At 55.9% G+C, this 15,505-nt stretch overlaps 6 protein-coding genes across 6 annotated transcripts; 3 read left to right on the top strand and 3 right to left on the bottom strand.

The window, feature by feature from the left end:
* QBC33DRAFT_135284 (P-loop containing nucleoside triphosphate hydrolase protein) lies at positions 1–2,475 on the bottom strand. The gene is made up of 7 exons (XM_060422082.1): positions 2,128–2,475; positions 2,040–2,060; positions 1,674–1,959; positions 1,008–1,536; positions 590–698; positions 360–480; positions 1–288 (listed from the first exon to the last, which is right to left on the bottom strand). The coding sequence occupies exons 1-7, from the start codon at positions 2,146–2,148 to the stop codon at positions 269–271; spliced, it is 1,107 nt and encodes a 368-aa protein (XP_060281989.1). The 5' UTR covers positions 2,149–2,475; the 3' UTR covers positions 1–268.
* A 403-nt stretch (positions 2,476–2,878) lies between these two features.
* On the bottom strand, positions 2,879–8,359 carry QBC33DRAFT_134880 (uncharacterized protein). Its single transcript, XM_060422079.1, has 3 exons — positions 4,047–8,359; positions 3,768–3,994; positions 2,879–3,707 (listed from the first exon to the last, which is right to left on the bottom strand). The coding sequence occupies exons 1-3, from the start codon at positions 8,050–8,052 to the stop codon at positions 3,117–3,119; spliced, it is 4,824 nt and encodes a 1,607-aa protein (XP_060281988.1). The 5' UTR covers positions 8,053–8,359; the 3' UTR covers positions 2,879–3,116.
* A 464-nt stretch (positions 8,360–8,823) lies between these two features.
* QBC33DRAFT_454456 (uncharacterized protein) lies at positions 8,824–9,707 on the top strand (the record flags this gene model as incomplete). The annotated part of the gene is made up of 3 exons (XM_060424728.1): positions 8,824–8,952; positions 9,019–9,291; positions 9,342–9,707. 3 exons carry the CDS (start codon positions 8,824–8,826, stop codon positions 9,705–9,707), a joined length of 768 nt encoding a protein of 255 aa, XP_060281987.1.
* QBC33DRAFT_134998 (uncharacterized protein) lies at positions 9,431–10,844 on the bottom strand. Its single transcript, XM_060422081.1, has 2 exons — positions 10,172–10,844; positions 9,431–10,119 (listed from the first exon to the last, which is right to left on the bottom strand). The coding sequence occupies exons 1-2, from the start codon at positions 10,749–10,751 to the stop codon at positions 9,728–9,730; spliced, it is 972 nt and encodes a 323-aa protein (XP_060281986.1). The 5' UTR covers positions 10,752–10,844; the 3' UTR covers positions 9,431–9,727.
* A 445-nt stretch (positions 10,845–11,289) lies between these two features.
* Positions 11,290–12,470, top strand: QBC33DRAFT_543920 (SGNH hydrolase-type esterase domain-containing protein). Its single transcript, XM_060428409.1, has one exon. The coding sequence runs from the start codon at positions 11,724–11,726 to the stop codon at positions 12,297–12,299; it is 576 nt and encodes a 191-aa protein (XP_060281985.1). The 5' UTR covers positions 11,290–11,723; the 3' UTR covers positions 12,300–12,470.
* A 773-nt stretch (positions 12,471–13,243) lies between these two features.
* On the top strand, positions 13,244–15,503 carry QBC33DRAFT_134892 (uncharacterized protein). The gene is made up of 2 exons (XM_060422080.1): positions 13,244–13,580; positions 13,639–15,503. The coding sequence occupies exons 1-2, from the start codon at positions 13,388–13,390 to the stop codon at positions 15,339–15,341; spliced, it is 1,896 nt and encodes a 631-aa protein (XP_060281984.1). The 5' UTR covers positions 13,244–13,387; the 3' UTR covers positions 15,342–15,503.
* Positions 15,504–15,505: the final 2 nt, after the last annotated feature.

The raw sequence follows: 15,505 nt of genomic DNA, 5'->3' as shown, positions 1-15,505 counted from the left end.
TAGCGCGACCGCCCCGCAACGAATGAATGCGCGTCCCTCCTCCTTTCGTGTTGTTGTCTCGCCTCTATTTCGGAGTATTCTCGTCTGCTAGCATCATCCTGTCCGAGGCGTCGGAGAAAAGGTGTCACGAGATCCCATTCAGGAAGATCGGATTTAAGAGGTATCGTCGGGGTCGGCCTTTTCAGGACCAGACATCCGCATTGGTGTTCCTTTTGTCAGGGGACTCGGGGACTCAGGGCCATGTGATGAGCATCCTTCTTGCGGCCCATCACCGCTTGACGATTGTGACTGGAGAAAGCAAACGGGAAATTAGCAACTGGGTCGGCATCGGCCCGCGCATTACAGGAACAACTACGTACCGATGTCCTCGTCGGCAAGTTCGTGGGAAAGGCCAACCCGTTGCGGCTGGTGCTTGACCGACTTGCCATAAACGATGGCCGTTTTGAACACTTCGAGGATGCTCCGGTGAATCGCGTTACACTAGCCGCGTTTCAATCAGTCAGCCTCAATACCAAGGTAGGGTGGTGGGAGAGCCGCCAGGCACACCGGAGCAGAGGGACAGCACCCAGCTGTCGGGGGTTACACTTACAAAGTCCTCAACCGTGCATTTTGTGGAACGCAACACAACAGGCGAGGAATAGTCGGGCATCCTCCCTTTGGGTTTCGTGTACACCCTGACTAGCTTCAGCTGGTCCCACCTGCAGCACACGTCAGTATTATCCAAGTCGGTAAGATGCAAGAATAATCTCGGTGTGCAGTCGAAACCCTGTGAGCTTACGCTCCGCTTTGCTGTTCTCATCAATCTTTGCCGCCTGGAAAGATTATGGCTTCCCAAGGTCCTCGAAGCGTGCCTCTGGGAATGAGGATGCTCCTTTCGAGGATGCACATCCACAGCCTCAGGGTCGGAGCGTTTGTGCAACCAAGACCAAGGTCACCTGCAACCGGGGAATTGCTTTGCAGCAAATGAAGGATATGAAAAAAAAAAAAAAAAAAAGGGTAGGGCTTACATCGCCTCCATCAGTTCGTCCAAGTTCCACCCGTGCTCCGAGCTGATCGGTACAGCGCTCGGGATCCGATACAGGAGATCGAGCTCCTCAATGCTGATGCTGTCGATCTTGTTCAGCACGTAAATCACGGGGATGTAACTCCTGCTCTTCGCCTCAAGGATATCAATCAGGTCGTCGATCGTGGCATCGCACCGGATTGCGATATCTGCCGAACTGATCTTATACTCGCCCATGACGGCGCGGATCTCGTCATGGTCGATGTGCGAGAGCGGTACCGTCGACGTGATATTCAGCCCGCCCTTGTCCTTCTTCTTGAACGTGATGTTAGGCGGTTGCTTGTTGATGCGTACACCAAACCCTTCCAATTCCGACTCTATGACCCTCTTGTCTGTGAGCGGCTTGTTGACATCTAGAACGATGAAGATCAGGTTACACGTCTTGGCCACAGCAATGACCTGTCGACCACGACCACGACCATCCTTTGCGCCCTCGATGATACCGGGCAGATCGATCATTTGGAGCGGGGCACCTAGATAAGGCGGAAAGCAACAAGTCAGTATATCTGCTGGTCAGACAGGGCCGGCGCCCGCAGCCGAATCCTTGGACGGCGCGGCGGTCCGCAGCCCCCCGTTTCCCCCCCTCCCAGCAGCCCACATAGAAACGCACCATTGTATATAACCTGACCCGGCACGGATGTCAGGGTCGTGAACTCGTAAGCAGCCGCCTCAGAGTGCTGCCCGGTGATCTTGCTCATGAGGGTACTCTTCCCGACGGACGGGAAACCGATGAAGCCGATACTCGCTACTCCGGTCCTGGCAACGTCGAAGCCTGCGCCGCCGCCGCCGCCACTGCCCGACGAGGGCATGAGGAGCTCGCGCTTGAGCTTCGCCAGCTTCGCCTTGAGTTGACCCAGGTGGAACGAAGTCGCCTTGTTCTTCTGGGTCCGAGCCATCTGCGAAGGAGGTTTAGTGATCCCAATCCCATCCCATGACCGGACATTGTCCGTCGTCTCGGGGGCTTGGGCGAACCTACTTCGGTCTCGATTTCCTTGATCTGATAGCCGTCATGGTTAGCGCCCCATCGTCTAGTCGAGTCTGGGGGGAGTCTGGTTAGTACATACCTTATCCACAGTAGTCGCCATCTTTTACGAGTCCTAATTGTTTGAAGGCTAAATTCGCAAAACTCTCGAGCGGTTGACGTGTGTCGTCGTCTGATGAATTATGGGTTTGGAATTTTGGGTGGTGGTGGGGTAAGTGAAAATCGTTTATCTTGGGAATACAAAAATGCCCAAAAATGCAGGGCATTGTACAGGCCCCCTACAACTGTAGTAGTGGGGCCGCCATCCGATCTCATGCGGCTTTCCAAGAGCCGCAGAAATAGTGCCACCCACATAGGCAGCCTTCCGCGACTTTGCCACCAGAATTCCCACTTTTTAGCATAGTAGGCAAGACAGGAAGAGAGCAGGCACACGTGAGAGTACCATAGTATGGAAGCTTCAATTCCTCATATAGGTATGTATGTACCGAGTACGCACTCGCAGCTATGTCCATTCAACCCACAGCCCGCCCTACCCCAAATCAAGCAAGCCGTAACTCCCCGCCTTCCAAGTCCATCACTCATAAAACAACTATAGCCCTAAACAACAATACCTTCGACAAACTCTCTAAGAACAAAGTTGGGTATCTCCCGAGTCCTTCGGAGAGTGATAGACACCATTCAAAGCAGCCAGATTCCTACCCACCAGACCTTTCCAGCCAAGCATAAGCAACCGAGTCGTAGATAAATGAAGGTGATCCATGCATCCCCCAAGTGCCCAGTTTATCTGTTTTTTTTTTGGTCTCCTTTTCCCTCCCTGTGTTTTTGTTTCCCCTTGGCAACTCGTCTCCGCGTCCCGGTTGACGAAGGAGAGAACAACCGTTAAGTGTAGTATTTTGCTGGAACTCGACAGGCCATGACATGTATTCGTACATTCGAGTTTAAGGCAGGCGGGACGTTCGTCATTTACTAGGTAGATGCCATTCCTCGTGGGCCAACACTGAAGAAAAAAATGGAGAAGAAAATATAAGAAAAGGAATGTTTTCGGTCTGCCCGTCAGAGCACCAAGTAGTACTACTCGCCAGCGCCACTGGCGGGCAAATGGGCGGCACCGTTAACAAGCGGCCTCGGCTGAGCCGCACCGGGGTCTGAGGACGGCGACATTGGGTGGTGCGCATTGCCGTTGCCGTTGACTATGGCTGTGGAATGGGCGGTAGACGGTCTGGCACCTCCGTCTAGGCCCTGATGAGGAAGATTCGACGCGGCACTCCTAGGGGATGAGTGGACTCCGTTGGGGAGCAGAGGAGAGTTGGCCTCGGTTACTAAATGCTCCAGACCCTGTTCTTTGCAGAGGCGAGCGTAGTCTGGATCGTCGGCAGAAACTGCGCGGAATCCCTTTCGTGGCACCCGCCTCTCGGGGAAAGGCGAGGTGCTAACGGTGCAGAGCCCCGGCTTCTCCTCGCGAACCAGCTCGCCGCCCACAAAGTATTTGTTCCTGGGGGCAAACCCGTAGAATCGGTTCGCATCCGGATCCCTCTTCCATTTCTGCAAAGGCGTCCATTTCCCGAACTGGGATTCGTGTTCCGGCAGCTCGCGGTAGGCCATTGTGAGCCTTAGAGTGCGGAGGTGTGATATCGTGGGAGCGATAAACATCAGCTCGGATGCCTGGAGATTGTAAGTCAGCTCTGCCTCCTTGGCCCACGGTTTCGCCCCGTCAGTCCTCACCTTGACAAAGAACATATCTAGTGCAGAGAACTTCTCCCACGCTTCGCCCCTGAGTCTCTCAACGACCTGATAGCTCATCCGTTCCGGGTCCTCGCCCCGGTAGTAGTCTGGAAGTTGGCGCCCAAGATCATAGAGATTAGGACTCGTTAGCGCGTACCGATCTGACTCGAGCCTCCAGATAGTTCGCTTCGCGATGTTGGAGGCGGGTATCCGCTCCCAGGCCGTGTCTACAACAGTCAGTATCAAATCCCGAAGGTAGAGGAGTCAAGCCGCCCTTACATCTCGAGAGCTCCAAGTCTTTTTCCCCAAGCAACAGGGCAACCTGTGTATTGAGGAGCCACTGCTCCCTACCGTCGGAAGTTCCGGTAGCGCCAGGACGGATGCAGTCGTATCGGACACCCTGCATCATGCTAAACTTCCCAGCAACTTCGACCGCCTTGGGATTCGGCGAGGCATCGAGCCAACGTAGAAGGGGAGGTAATTTGGCCAGGCGGATCTTCTCCTCTTGCTCGAGACGTAGACGGCGCTGTTCGGCTTCCTTTGCTGCGCGTTCAGCTTCTCGTGCAGCCCGTCTGCGCTCCATTTCTTCGCGGAGAGCCCGTTCCTTCCTTTCCTGCTCCTTGCGCTCCTCTTCTTTCTTACGACGAGCTTCTTCGGCAGCCTCCCGGTCCAGTTGCTCCCGTCGGAGGCGCTCCTCTTCTTCTCGTTTCTTCCGTTCCTCCTCCTCCTTTTGGCGCCTCTCTTCTTCTTCGCGCCTTCGTTTCGCCTCTTCCTCGCGTTTTCGCTTTGCCGCCTCCTCACGCTGCTTTCTCTCTTCTTCCTCCTTCTGCCTGCGCTCCTCTTCTTCCCGCTGTCGCTTTTCTTCTTCTGCGCGACGAAGAGACTCTTCCTCCTCCTTTTGACGCCGAGCCTTCTCCTTTTCTCGTTCCTCGTCCTCTTTATGCTTCCGCTCTTGCTCTTCTTCCTTCCTCTTTGCCTCTAGTACTTGGGCTTCGGCTTGAGCTTGAGCTTCGGCTTGAGCTTGAGCTTCGGCCTGAGCTTGAGCTTGAGCTTGAGCCTGAGCTTCGGCCCGGGCTTCGGCTTCGGCTTTAGCTTTACTTTCAGCCTTAGCTTGGGCTTGAGCTTGGGCTTGAGCTTGAGCTTGAGTTTGAGCTTCAACCTCAGCTTCAGCTTCGGCTTGGGCGTCAAGTTGGGCCTGCTGTTGCTTGTCTTCCTCCTTCTCTTTCTCCTGGGGCGCAGGCTGGGCTGCATCGGGCATCTCCACGTCGAGGTCTTCAGACTTGACGTGGATGCTCTTGTCCGGTGTCGGTTTCCCATATTCCTTTTTCCCATGCTCCAGGGCCGATTCCGCCTTTCTCGGCTTAGAGGTCGCCCTCCGCTCGTCATGGTCACGGTCTTTCTGTCCCAGTTTGGAACCCGAGGCCGAAATCGACGAGCCGACCGCATCGCGCGATGACGTCGACTTTTGTGGACGCGGATCGGGCGAGGAGCCTATCACCTTCTGCCGTTTCCCCCCAATATCCGTGCCTATGAGCCGCCTTCGCTTAAGAGGCGCCTCACTTCCGTCCTTATCGGATCCAAGTCGTGGGGGGGTCGCGCTCAACCGGGGTCTCTTGCCAGGATTCTCTCCAGAGACAGATAGTCTATCCCGGGAGTCGTCCCTCTTCAGAGCTTTTGTCCGGTCGTGATACTTCTCCAACCTCGGGTGTTTCTCAGGGGGTTCGTCATGCCTTGAATCACGAGGACTTGTTGGCTCCTTCATCGAAGAAGCGTTCGACGTCATGCTGGCCCGTCGATGCTTCTCCCTCTCGCCTTTCAACTCCCGGCCAGATACTAACTTCCGCCGAGGCTTCACTGCTTCCCCTTCAGATGACACGGCGATATCTGATTCCGTGCGCCTTGGCTTGCTGGGTTGTTTGGAAGCAGTAGCGGCGGGAGACGGCTCACGGTCGGAGATGGCTATGGTAGGGATGCGGTCCTCTTTTCTTGGCCTTCCCGGCCCACGCTTTGGCGAAGATTGATCATCCTGCTGGTTCGCAAAGGACCCCGACCGCCTGCCTTCTGTAGGGCTAGTAGTCGAAGCCTTCACCAACCCCGCCCTCTTGCTCTCCCTGGCCGCCGGACTCGAGGCCTTTCTCTTATGGGACTTGGCGAGCTCTTCTTTTGGCTCGGCACGGCTGCGACGAGCTTCCCGCTCCTGTTCTCGCCTATTGGGAGACTTATTTTTCGATGAATCCTTGTGGGTTCGTCTGTACTCATCATAAGCATCCTTCAACATCTGTTCCTCCTCCATCCAGTTGGGGCCTCGTCGTCGTCTCGCAATTTCATAGTAGGCCTCGCCTTTGAAGCGGCGGGTCGAGTCGAAGTCATTCTGATCTAACAGCAAGCGTACCACTTTGATGTTTTCTTGCCCGATGGCTGCGAGCATAGGGGTGGAGTATTCGTTCGAGGAGATGGGGCCCGGATCAGGATTTGCTCTGCCTAGGGCTAGTAAGAGTTGCATCACGATGTCGTGGCCACCTCTCGCAGCTGCTACCATCGACTCGGGATCGTCAAAGGTATCTCGGACTTGGAGAATGCGCGTAACAGTCTCCTCGTCGCCGCGTGCTGCTGCTGCGCGGAGGGTCTTGTCGTCCATTGGCATGTACAACAGATGATTGCTGGTTTTCGTAGAGCGAACCGTCCCACCTCTCCGGGAGTTCAAACCGGCGTGAGCTGACGCGGGCGCGCTGGGGGACCGCCTGGGACTTTCTGGGCCATGTGAGGAGGAAGCGTCGGCCTGGTCTTGGAGAGCATGATCCTCAGACGTCCGCCTCCGCTCACCCATCTTCGCCCTTGCTTCTTGAAGTGCTTTCCTCATCTCGGCCGCGTTTTCCTGGTCGTCCGACACACGATCGATAGGTTCCTGGCCATAGGCATTCGCCTTGCGCGGGTTCACTCCCGCTGCAAGGAGGAGCTTGATAACATCAAGGTGGCCGTTATCGACCGCGTCCAGCAATGGTGTGTCTTTATCATAATTGACACATTCAAGGCTGCAACCGGCTTCGATGAGGAGTTTGACGATGTCCTCGCATCCGTTGATGGAGGCGATTTGTAGGGGGGTGTTGCCAGCATAATCGGCAACGTTGATATCCTCGGGTCGCTCCTGTAACCTCTGCTTCGCAACCTCGTATTCCCCCCTAGCACAGGCCCTAGCTAGGAAGGTTTGGCCGTGCGCGTCCAAATGCTTCTTGTGCGGTGCAAGTTTGGCAGGAGAGACGGCCGAGTCGGCCGTCGCCGGGGTTGTGAGGCTACGCAATTTAGAGCCGCGCGGATGGGGACTACCGCTTGCGGAGGACTCGTCAGAATGATAATCGGTCGACTGGAGAGGTGCCGGAATTCGCTTCTTCTTGTGACTCAAGCCGTTGGACGAGTGTCCAGGAAGCTGGGTCGAGGCGCTGCGACGGTGTGTCCGAGGAGGGGGGGAGGCCGACTTGGCTCCTGGGCCTGCGTGGTGGGTATCATGGTGCGATTTGGAGATTGGCTTTGGGTCTTTGTGACTTCTGGAGGCATCGAGGCCCGAACCAGTACGCTGACGGCGAACTTTGCGACCGTCGCCCTCGTCGTCGGATTCGGCTCGTGCTACCTTCCTTTTGTGGGGAGCCAGCTTGTCGGTTCGGTGCTTCTCCCTGGCGGAAGATTTGGGCGACTTTGCATGGCCTGGTTCCGAGTCCGAGTCCGAAGGCCCATGAGGGGAATGCCGTCGAGGATGGGGAGGTGGCGACGTTGGAGCCGAGCTGAGGCCACTCGACCCGTCTTTACTCCGAGGCTTGTCGTGCGATTTCTTCCTCTGGCCTAGGAGAGCACTGGCGCCATCGCTGGGTCCGTTAGCTGACGGCAGGGAAGGCTTGTCAGTCTTATCGCCACGGTCCCCACGATCCCCTTTGTCGGTATCGCGAGCATGTTTGCTGTTTGACAGTCTGCGACTCGACGACGAGTCGGCATGGCCTGCACCATCACACTTGTCTTCGTTCTTTATTTTGCGAATCTTTGATGGCGAGTGTCCATCCTTCCCGGGTAGCACGATGGTCTCCGCATCCGAATTTCCATCCGCACCGGTATCATCATCATCGTGGGAGCCGGACGCTGATATGGTGGGCTTGGAATCCGTTATTGATGGCGGCGTTTTGGCGTTGTTGGGCGATTTTGTCACAATTGAAGACCGGGGCAGAACGGGCTCGCTGCCTGGCCGCTTAGGAGAAGCAGGCTTGGTGGAGATGGGCTCACCAGCATTCTGCGCATCCATGACATTTAATTCACAAACGGACTGCCGCTTTGCACCATCCTAGCCGCTTGCTGGCCGCGGTTAGCAAGATGGGATGGGGTGATGGCCGATTGCTTCGCGTCGATGGAATCGATGCGACCAAGAAGGCCTGGGGGGAGGCGACAACGAGTGGGACGGACTGCTCTCTCACTCAGCAGCCCAGTCCGTGCCGTGTCGGATACAAGTGGGAATCGTCAGCGCGAAACGGACAGAGGCCCAAACTGAGTGAGAGACTCGAATGCAGACGCGGGAATGGCGGGGGAAAGACTGTGCACGGAGTCGCGATGCGTTGTTGCTGTCGGAGATTGGCGTCAATTGGCGATGGAATTCGTCTGCACAGGCCTGGAGGACTCAGGAGGGTATTTTGCACCTTTCATTTGCCTGAACTTGCAGGATGGGTCTTGGAGATTCCCACCTCAAAAAATCTGACCGAGGGCCGCGTGATTCGCTCGGTTCGCTACGGTAGGCGACACCGGCCCCAATTGCAGCATCTTTTTGTCCTGCCACCCAGACTGTTGCCCCTGTCAGTGGGAACGTGACCAACTTCGAGCAAGCCCCTCCCGCCCTCGCCAGCCTGGCCTTCTTCTTTTGCCACCAATGACGCCGTCTCCTGACTGGGCCCAGACGCCAACCCTCCTTCCCCTCCCTCTGTGCAATTCTCAAACTCTTGCTCCGCCTTTGACCGGTCGATCATCTCTCTTTTTAAACAGCGCCAAGCACACCTGCTCTTCTCGAGAGAGAGGCAAACAAACGATGGGTCCGGCATCAACCGTTTCACTCCCCGAAAGCCTGGAACAAGCAAGGATACACTCTCTCCCACCTAGTGCCTACTACGTCTCAAACTTCATCGGCGAGGAAGAAGAGAGACACATCCTAGAAAAGGTTTGGCGACGCCGCGAAGCCAACTCTGCTACCCTTGACCTTCCCTGCTAAGACCAACTCGTCAAGATCGCCAATGCCCCCAGGCCAAGGTGGAAGCAGCTCACTCACCGCCGACTGCAAACGTGGCCATCCGACTTGGTCAAGGACGCACTCCTCGCCGAACCCCTACCGCAGTGGCTAGACCAGCCCATTGTCTCTCGACTCCTGTCTGTTCCGCTTTCGAATTCAAAATCAGAATCCGAACCACCCTTCCATATATTCGCGTCGAGTCCCCACGGCCGGCCCAACCATGTCCTCGTCAACGAGTATCCGCCAGGCGTCGGCATAATGCCTCACAAGGTTTGTTTGGCTGGCGGCAGGATCTGGGGGAAGCTTATTGAGATAAATAGGACGGCGCTGCGTATCATCCAGTGGTTTGCACCGTGAGCCTCGGAGCGAGTCTATGCCTGAACATCTACAAGGCGAAGGATGATGGGGGAATAGGCCCCGAGCCGGCTTGGAGGATCCTCCAAGAACCCCGGAGCCTGCTTATCACCACCTCAGACCTCTATACCGAGTACCTCCATGGAATCGCCGACATCGAGGAAGACGTGGGCTTGTCGTCGGAAACAGTCGCCAACTGGGATCTTCTTGGGTCGAAAGAAGATTTCCAAAGCGGCCGCAACCTGCGTAAAACTCGAACCAGCCTGACGTACCGTGATGTTCTGAAAGTGTCGAAGCTCGGAAACAAGCTGAGTACGCTCATGAAGCGCTGAGCATGGGATTTGAAGGTCCCTCAAAAAACGAAGGGTATCATGTTCCACTTGGCCGCAACCGATTCGGCCCCGAATTTGTCGATAGACCATTTCCGAGTCCCCCGCGCAGTAACCCCAAGATTAACCAGCACAAATACCAGTGCAGACAGCAGCGTCTTGTTGTACCAACTGCCCTCTGGGGCTGCGGCTACCATCAACGAGGTGTAGAGGAGGCATTCGCAGGTGTAATGCGGGCATATCAGGATGCTAAACATGCCACTCCCCGGCAATGAATATTTCTTCAGCCCGGCGAGATATTTGTGGCAGCGGTACTGGTTTGTCCAGGCGAACAGGTACACCAACACAGAGATGACGCTCTTGAGCGAGGCCAGCCGCATGTTTGTAGGATTCAACGGGCGGTTCAAGATCGGCTCTGGATATTGGTCAATTCGCCTAGATGCAGAACTGGTAGTCTCGGGCCTTACCTGAACCTTCAACCCATACGGATATGCTCATGCACAGGTAGAAGCAGATCCCCAGCGACCAATGGACGATCCACATCTTCGAAGCGGATGGCTTGATGAATACCAAGTGCTCGTATACGCGCCTGCTCGCTTGGAGAAACATGAGTGTCCACACTAGGACCACCTGTCCGAGGCTCATTGACGGGTCCGAGGTCCCGGCTTGTCGGGAGGCGACGAAGTCCAAGATGTTCCCCCTTGTCAAGTATTGGATGAGCCAGAATATTGAGCATGTAAGTGACGTCGTGTAAAACGCAATGAACCAGGAATGCGGCACCTGTCCACAGGAGGTGACCATGGCCACGAGCTTCACAAAGGGCCCGTCTCCTCGACTCGTCTTGTCTTTCCGGCCATTGCTACTGTCCTTGGCTGGGGTTCGGGCACCGTAATCTAGCAAATATCTTCTAGCGGCCTCGGGGGTGGCTGCAACTGCTAGAACACTAGAACTCGAGAGAATGAAGAAAGCTCGGCACCATTCTGCAGGAGAGATAGAGCAAAGAGTATCAAATATGAATTCCGGTAGAGCGGGATACGAGAATGGCATTTTCGTTTAATCGGTGTCAAGAACACTCGAGGTCCTCTCGATTCAAGAATCAAGTGAATCAGGTCTGGTGTGGTTCCATTTACGAGAGCAAATTTCCTCCTCTCGGATAGGTCCGGCCCCGGGTCCCTGGATGCTCCCGTCCCGTCCCAGCGACCCGACTCAGCGCAAGGGCGGCCCACCCCAGTAGTTACAAATGAGGCGCTCTTCCCTTGTAAAACCATAGCATGACTACAGTCTGCACATATACCTACATATTCGTTGCCTAGATTTAGGCAGACCCTGCTACGGAACCGCGGCTCAGTCAGTGAAAGAACCACGGAAAGAGCACTGATTCAAGGCTTGGGTTGCCTCTGGCGGCTTCGCTGAAATTCCGCGCTTAGTGAGTGGGGGCGGGGTGCCTAGCCTAAGGTAGGCAAGAGCGATATAATACATAGGTATTGAGGAAGGCCGCCCATCCACGCCGCGGTCGTTACGTGCTGGGATGGGCACCTATTTCTGCAAACTCTCTTAGACCGGGGATTTGAAATCGGACATTTATCGTCTATTTCTGTCGTCTACGCACCCATAATGGCGGTACGCTTTTCGGCATCGAGCCACGGCTTTTCTGGGCTAACATCAATCAACTACAGATCCCCTGGCCTCAAATCGTGTTGTTTGGTGATTCCCTCTTCCAAGGCGCCGCAGGTCTCCTAGGGGCCTTCTCCTTCCAGGCCGCCCTCCAGTCCCGTAGGTGGCTCATCCACGGCAGTCACCCTCCTCTCGGCTTTCAAGGCTGACACAGTCTCCGAATACATCAGTCTGTGTTCGTCGCCTTGATGTTATCAACCGAGGGCTATCGGGCTACAATACCTCAAATGCGCTGCAGCTCCTGCCCCAAATCATCGCCCCGCCTAGAGAAGGGGACCCCAAGATTGCGTACCTCGTAAGCTCCGCTCCAAGCGCTCTTTGTTGAGTCCTGGGAGTTGACTTACCATGTGCGCCCAGTTTATCCTCTTCGGAGCCAACGATGCCTGCTTGCAGTTGCCTGTGTGCAACCAGCATGTGCCTCTGGACAAGTTCAAGGAGAATCTCACCAATATCATCAGGCATCCCAACATCACAGCGCACAACCCCAAGATCTTCTTAGTGACGCCACCACCTCTTGATGAGATCCGTATCACTCAGATCGATCTTGCTTCTGGGCATTCGGCCGCCACGAGACGGGCCAAGATCAGCGCGTCTTATTCCGAAGCCGTTCGCCAGATTGCTGCCGAGCACCCGGGCGTGACCTTGATTGACCTCTGGAAGGCCCTGATGGACAGGGCCGTCGCCAAGACTCCCGGATTCGACCCCCAGAAAGGGCCCTGTCTTGGAGACCCTGAAAGCGGACAGCGAGGGTACTTAGAGCACCTCCTGCCCGATGGCCTGCACTTGAGCGGCGAGTCGTATCGGGTCTTCTTTGACCTGGTGAAACCTCACGTTGACTCGGAATGGGCTGGCTTCCCCGAGGCGGATAGAGTTGGTTACATATTACCCGATTGGAAGACGGCGCCGTGGCTTGACGATTAAACCAGGTTTGCACATCGGTACGAGCCAACATGTACAGATATTTTAGAAGGAGTCGCGGAGTTTCATCAGATGATTTTGGCTTGACTGAAGCTACGGCGTGTGTGCGAACCTCGCCTCGTGCCTGGGCAGATAACGCAGCTGAAGATGACATTGGAACAGGTTTGCCTCGCTGGCTTTTGCATGAAGGTAGCCCAGTAGAGTGACACTCGGGTTATTTATGGTGACCCCATAAGGTACCTATGTACCTAGGTTCTCCAATGGGACCGACTGGTTGGCTTAGTCATCTAGACCATCGTCCTGGACTTGGACGTTCGAGATGTAGGTAGTAAAAGTTACAGTTTCCTGCCTGTTCGGTGCACGTGGAGGACAGTACGAACATTAAACTTAGTACGTTCTTGTATGTATTGTATGTACTTTCCATCCCCAACGCTGCCTAGAGGTGCCCCGTCCTTCTAACCTTCCAATCTTGGTACTCTTGACCCAGCGCAACCTTGTCCTACCAACTTCAACGACCTGCTTATCTATCACGCAAGCTGCTTCCACTCCTCTGCTACGTGTCTAGCAGCGATCGACGACCTCCCATTCCGGTCTTCGAGGAATCAGCCCACGAATTGCCTGTCGCCGCACCCGTAAGCTCCAAACACCTCGAATTCGCCTCTACCACTTCAATCCTTTGAAGCTGAAGCAATAAACCATCCGCGACTGCTTCGAGCCTAGAAGACTGCTCGCGTTTTATAGCCCAGTTCTAGCCACCGTTGTCTCTGCCGCTCGTCATACTCGCCACAATCTCGCACCGTGATACCGGGCCTGCAATAGGGGAGGGACAGCGCCGCCGAAGGACCAGTTGGTCTTCGCGTGCGATGCGGGGTGGGCGGCCCTTGAGGTTCGAGAGCCCAAGGATCGAGGTCACAATAAGACCACAACACCTGCTTCGACTCGATACATAGCTACGAGAGTCGGGGGTATATGGGGGTGAAGATCTCGATAGTGCTCGTCAATAACACCGCTGGCTCCCTTGTGTGGTTGACCCTCGTCGGCCGCCGTCCCCTGGTATCCAACTCTCACAGTCGCTCCTTCACCTCCTTGGCATGGATCCGCGTTTTGTGGTCACTCGAGAAGAATTCCACCATGTCCAGGCGGACTTGAAGCAGGTCCAGTTCGTCCAGTCGAGCCACGCCGACAGGCTGTTACGGCTGGAGAAACGCCAGGCCGACGATGCCGCCCTGAAATCGGTCTGGAACTCGCCCTTCCCGAGCGTTTTGGGCGGCACACCTCAACACGGTTGGTACACTCCTGGCCGATCATTCGCCCGCATCGGCACTGACATCTCATGTAATAGGGCCGGTCCATATGCCTTCAAACGAGGTATTTGACGATCTGGATGGCGAAGGCCAGAACCTGCTCGGGTCGCTGCACCTCGAGGCAGATGATGAGCCTACCAGGCGAGGTGCCGCGTCAAGAGCCAACAGCGTCCGGTTCGACGAAAGCGCCCTTCAAAGCTCGAGCTGGGGAGGGCAGGGTGGTCGTCATTCTGGCGAGTTTGGCCCTGCACGTCCGGGCAGCGGATTAGGAAACCATGCGATGATGGAGCGTTCCTTTTCGCACAAGTCCGACGGTAGGCACAGCTCGGCAGGTCACTCTGTCCATTCTATGCATTCTGGCGTTTCCGGGCGCGCAAGCAGCCTCGGTCTCGACACGAATTTCGTTGTTGGGGGACGTGGCGAGGACTCTCCTTTGGACATCCCCGAGCCGCCCCCAGGGTTCTTCTTTTTGGGCCCTGTACCCTCGATAATTCGCTGTTGGCTCAATACCGATTTCTGTTCTAGCACCCTCCTCTACGCTGCCGTGTGCACCGGCGCCAAGACATCCACCGTGGATTTCTCGTTGGTCAAGGAACTAGACCTAGCCGATGACATCCACCGGGACACGGAGGGAATCCATCGAATAAGGCTCCCCGTATATCTGGCCGAGGCGAGAGTAACGCAGTCAAACTCCAGGTCCCCAAGTCCGGCCCCGCAGCTGCCCAGCATTCAGGCATCGTTCCAGGTCACCGGCATTGAGCACACTGACCCGGCCGAGATGAGCCGAAGAGTCCGCATTTTCATAGGTAGCGACACACTACGGCTGCACAGCGCGGATATACTCTTCTCCCAGAATATAATGACGCTATACGGCAATGACAGGGACAAGCTTTCCGTCCCTCTCGTACGACCAGAGGACGACGCCGTCTTCAAGCACCTCTCCACTGCCCACATTATGCCTGAAAAGCCAAAGCTTAACGCTAGCGCCCCTGAGTTTGTCTCCACCGACAATACTTCGAAATCTGATGTGCAGTCGACGGATCCTGCTTCATCGCAGCCGAAGAACAGTGAGATAGACTCGCAACGCCCCCTCTCGAGAACTGGACGACAATTAGGCCAGGCTGGCAAAGTCGCCCCTGCCAGTACCGCATCTGAAAGTGGTGCGGAGAGTGAGCGACAGGCTGCGGAGTCGACTGCTCCCGAAGTTCCCGGAAGGGATTCTGGCAAACACACTAGCAGCAGTCGCCGCGACTCCAGCACGGCTATTTGGGGTCCATGGCGTCAAGGCGCCTCGGGAAATGGCGGCGAAAACGGCCCGAGGGAGAACGGGCCCCTGAGCGGCTATCAGCCCGCCGCACGAGTGAGCCGTGGCATGAAGATCCTGAAGCCTTCCAAGTCCAGCGGGTCATCATCCACCAAGACGGGGGCTCCATACGAGCCAGCTCCTTCTCGACGCGGTAGCGGCGAGCATCGACGCAGAAGCCAGGCTAGCGCCTCCACTGCGGAGACCGGGACGGGGACCGGGACAGTCCGCTGGGACTCGAAACGGAGCATCAGCGGGGTTCTCGGTGGCAATGCCAGCAGTGGTGGGAGCAGCAAGCCGCCGGCCATTAGCCATGATACGGCCAAAGGGTCTTCGGCATCACGATCTGCGAGTAACCCGCTCGGCAACGCCTCGGCGTTCGCATCGTGGATGGGTCATGCAGGGAAACATAAGACGCCTACACCTGCAGCAGAATGAGGATGCTGCAGTTGGGATGCGAGGCATAGCCCTTCTGATGAAACATGCCATTAGGCTTATCGAAAGTTGATTTAATCACTTTAGGTTATTGTTTTTGGACGGCCCAGACCTTAGGTTAGGGCTATGACAGATACCTTTGGTACTGAAGATAATCAAAAAGACGA

Source organism: Phialemonium atrogriseum, assembly GCF_030411735.1.
Source record: "Phialemonium atrogriseum strain 8032-3 unplaced genomic scaffold QBC33scaffold_18, whole genome shotgun sequence".
NCBI lineage: Eukaryota > Fungi > Ascomycota > Sordariomycetes > Cephalothecales > Cephalothecaceae > Phialemonium > Phialemonium atrogriseum.
This window is presented reverse-complemented; position numbering and strand designations above follow the sequence as displayed.

Coding starts and splice junctions, on each gene's coding strand:
- QBC33DRAFT_543920 (XM_060428409.1), top strand. CDS start 11,724: ATGTGCGCCCAGTTTATCCTCTTCGGAGCCAACGATGCCTGCTTGCAG.
- QBC33DRAFT_134998 (XM_060422081.1), bottom strand. CDS start 10,751: ATGCCATTCTCGTATCCCGCTCTACCGGAATTCATATTTGATACTCTT. Junction 10,120..10,171: donor CGTATGGGTTGAAGGTTCAG/GTAAGGCCCGAG, acceptor ACCAATATCCAG/AGCCGATCTTGAACCGCCCG.
- QBC33DRAFT_134892 (XM_060422080.1), top strand. CDS start 13,388: ATGGATCCGCGTTTTGTGGTCACTCGAGAAGAATTCCACCATGTCCAG. Junction 13,581..13,638: donor GGGCGGCACACCTCAACACG/GTTGGTACACTC, acceptor CTCATGTAATAG/GGCCGGTCCATATGCCTTCA.
- QBC33DRAFT_134880 (XM_060422079.1), bottom strand. CDS start 8,052: ATGGATGCGCAGAATGCTGGTGAGCCCATCTCCACCAAGCCTGCTTCT. Junction 3,995..4,046: donor AGACTTGGAGCTCTCGAGAT/GTAAGGGCGGCT, acceptor TGACTGTTGTAG/ACACGGCCTGGGAGCGGATA. Junction 3,708..3,767: donor TAGATATGTTCTTTGTCAAG/GTGAGGACTGAC, acceptor TACAATCTCCAG/GCATCCGAGCTGATGTTTAT.
- QBC33DRAFT_135284 (XM_060422082.1), bottom strand. CDS start 2,148: ATGGCGACTACTGTGGATAAG. Junction 1,537..1,673: donor GGGTCAGGTTATATACAATG/GTGCGTTTCTAT, acceptor CGCCTTATCTAG/GTGCCCCGCTCCAAATGATC. Junction 481..589: donor AATGCACGGTTGAGGACTTT/GTAAGTGTAACC, acceptor AAACGCGGCTAG/TGTAACGCGATTCACCGGAG.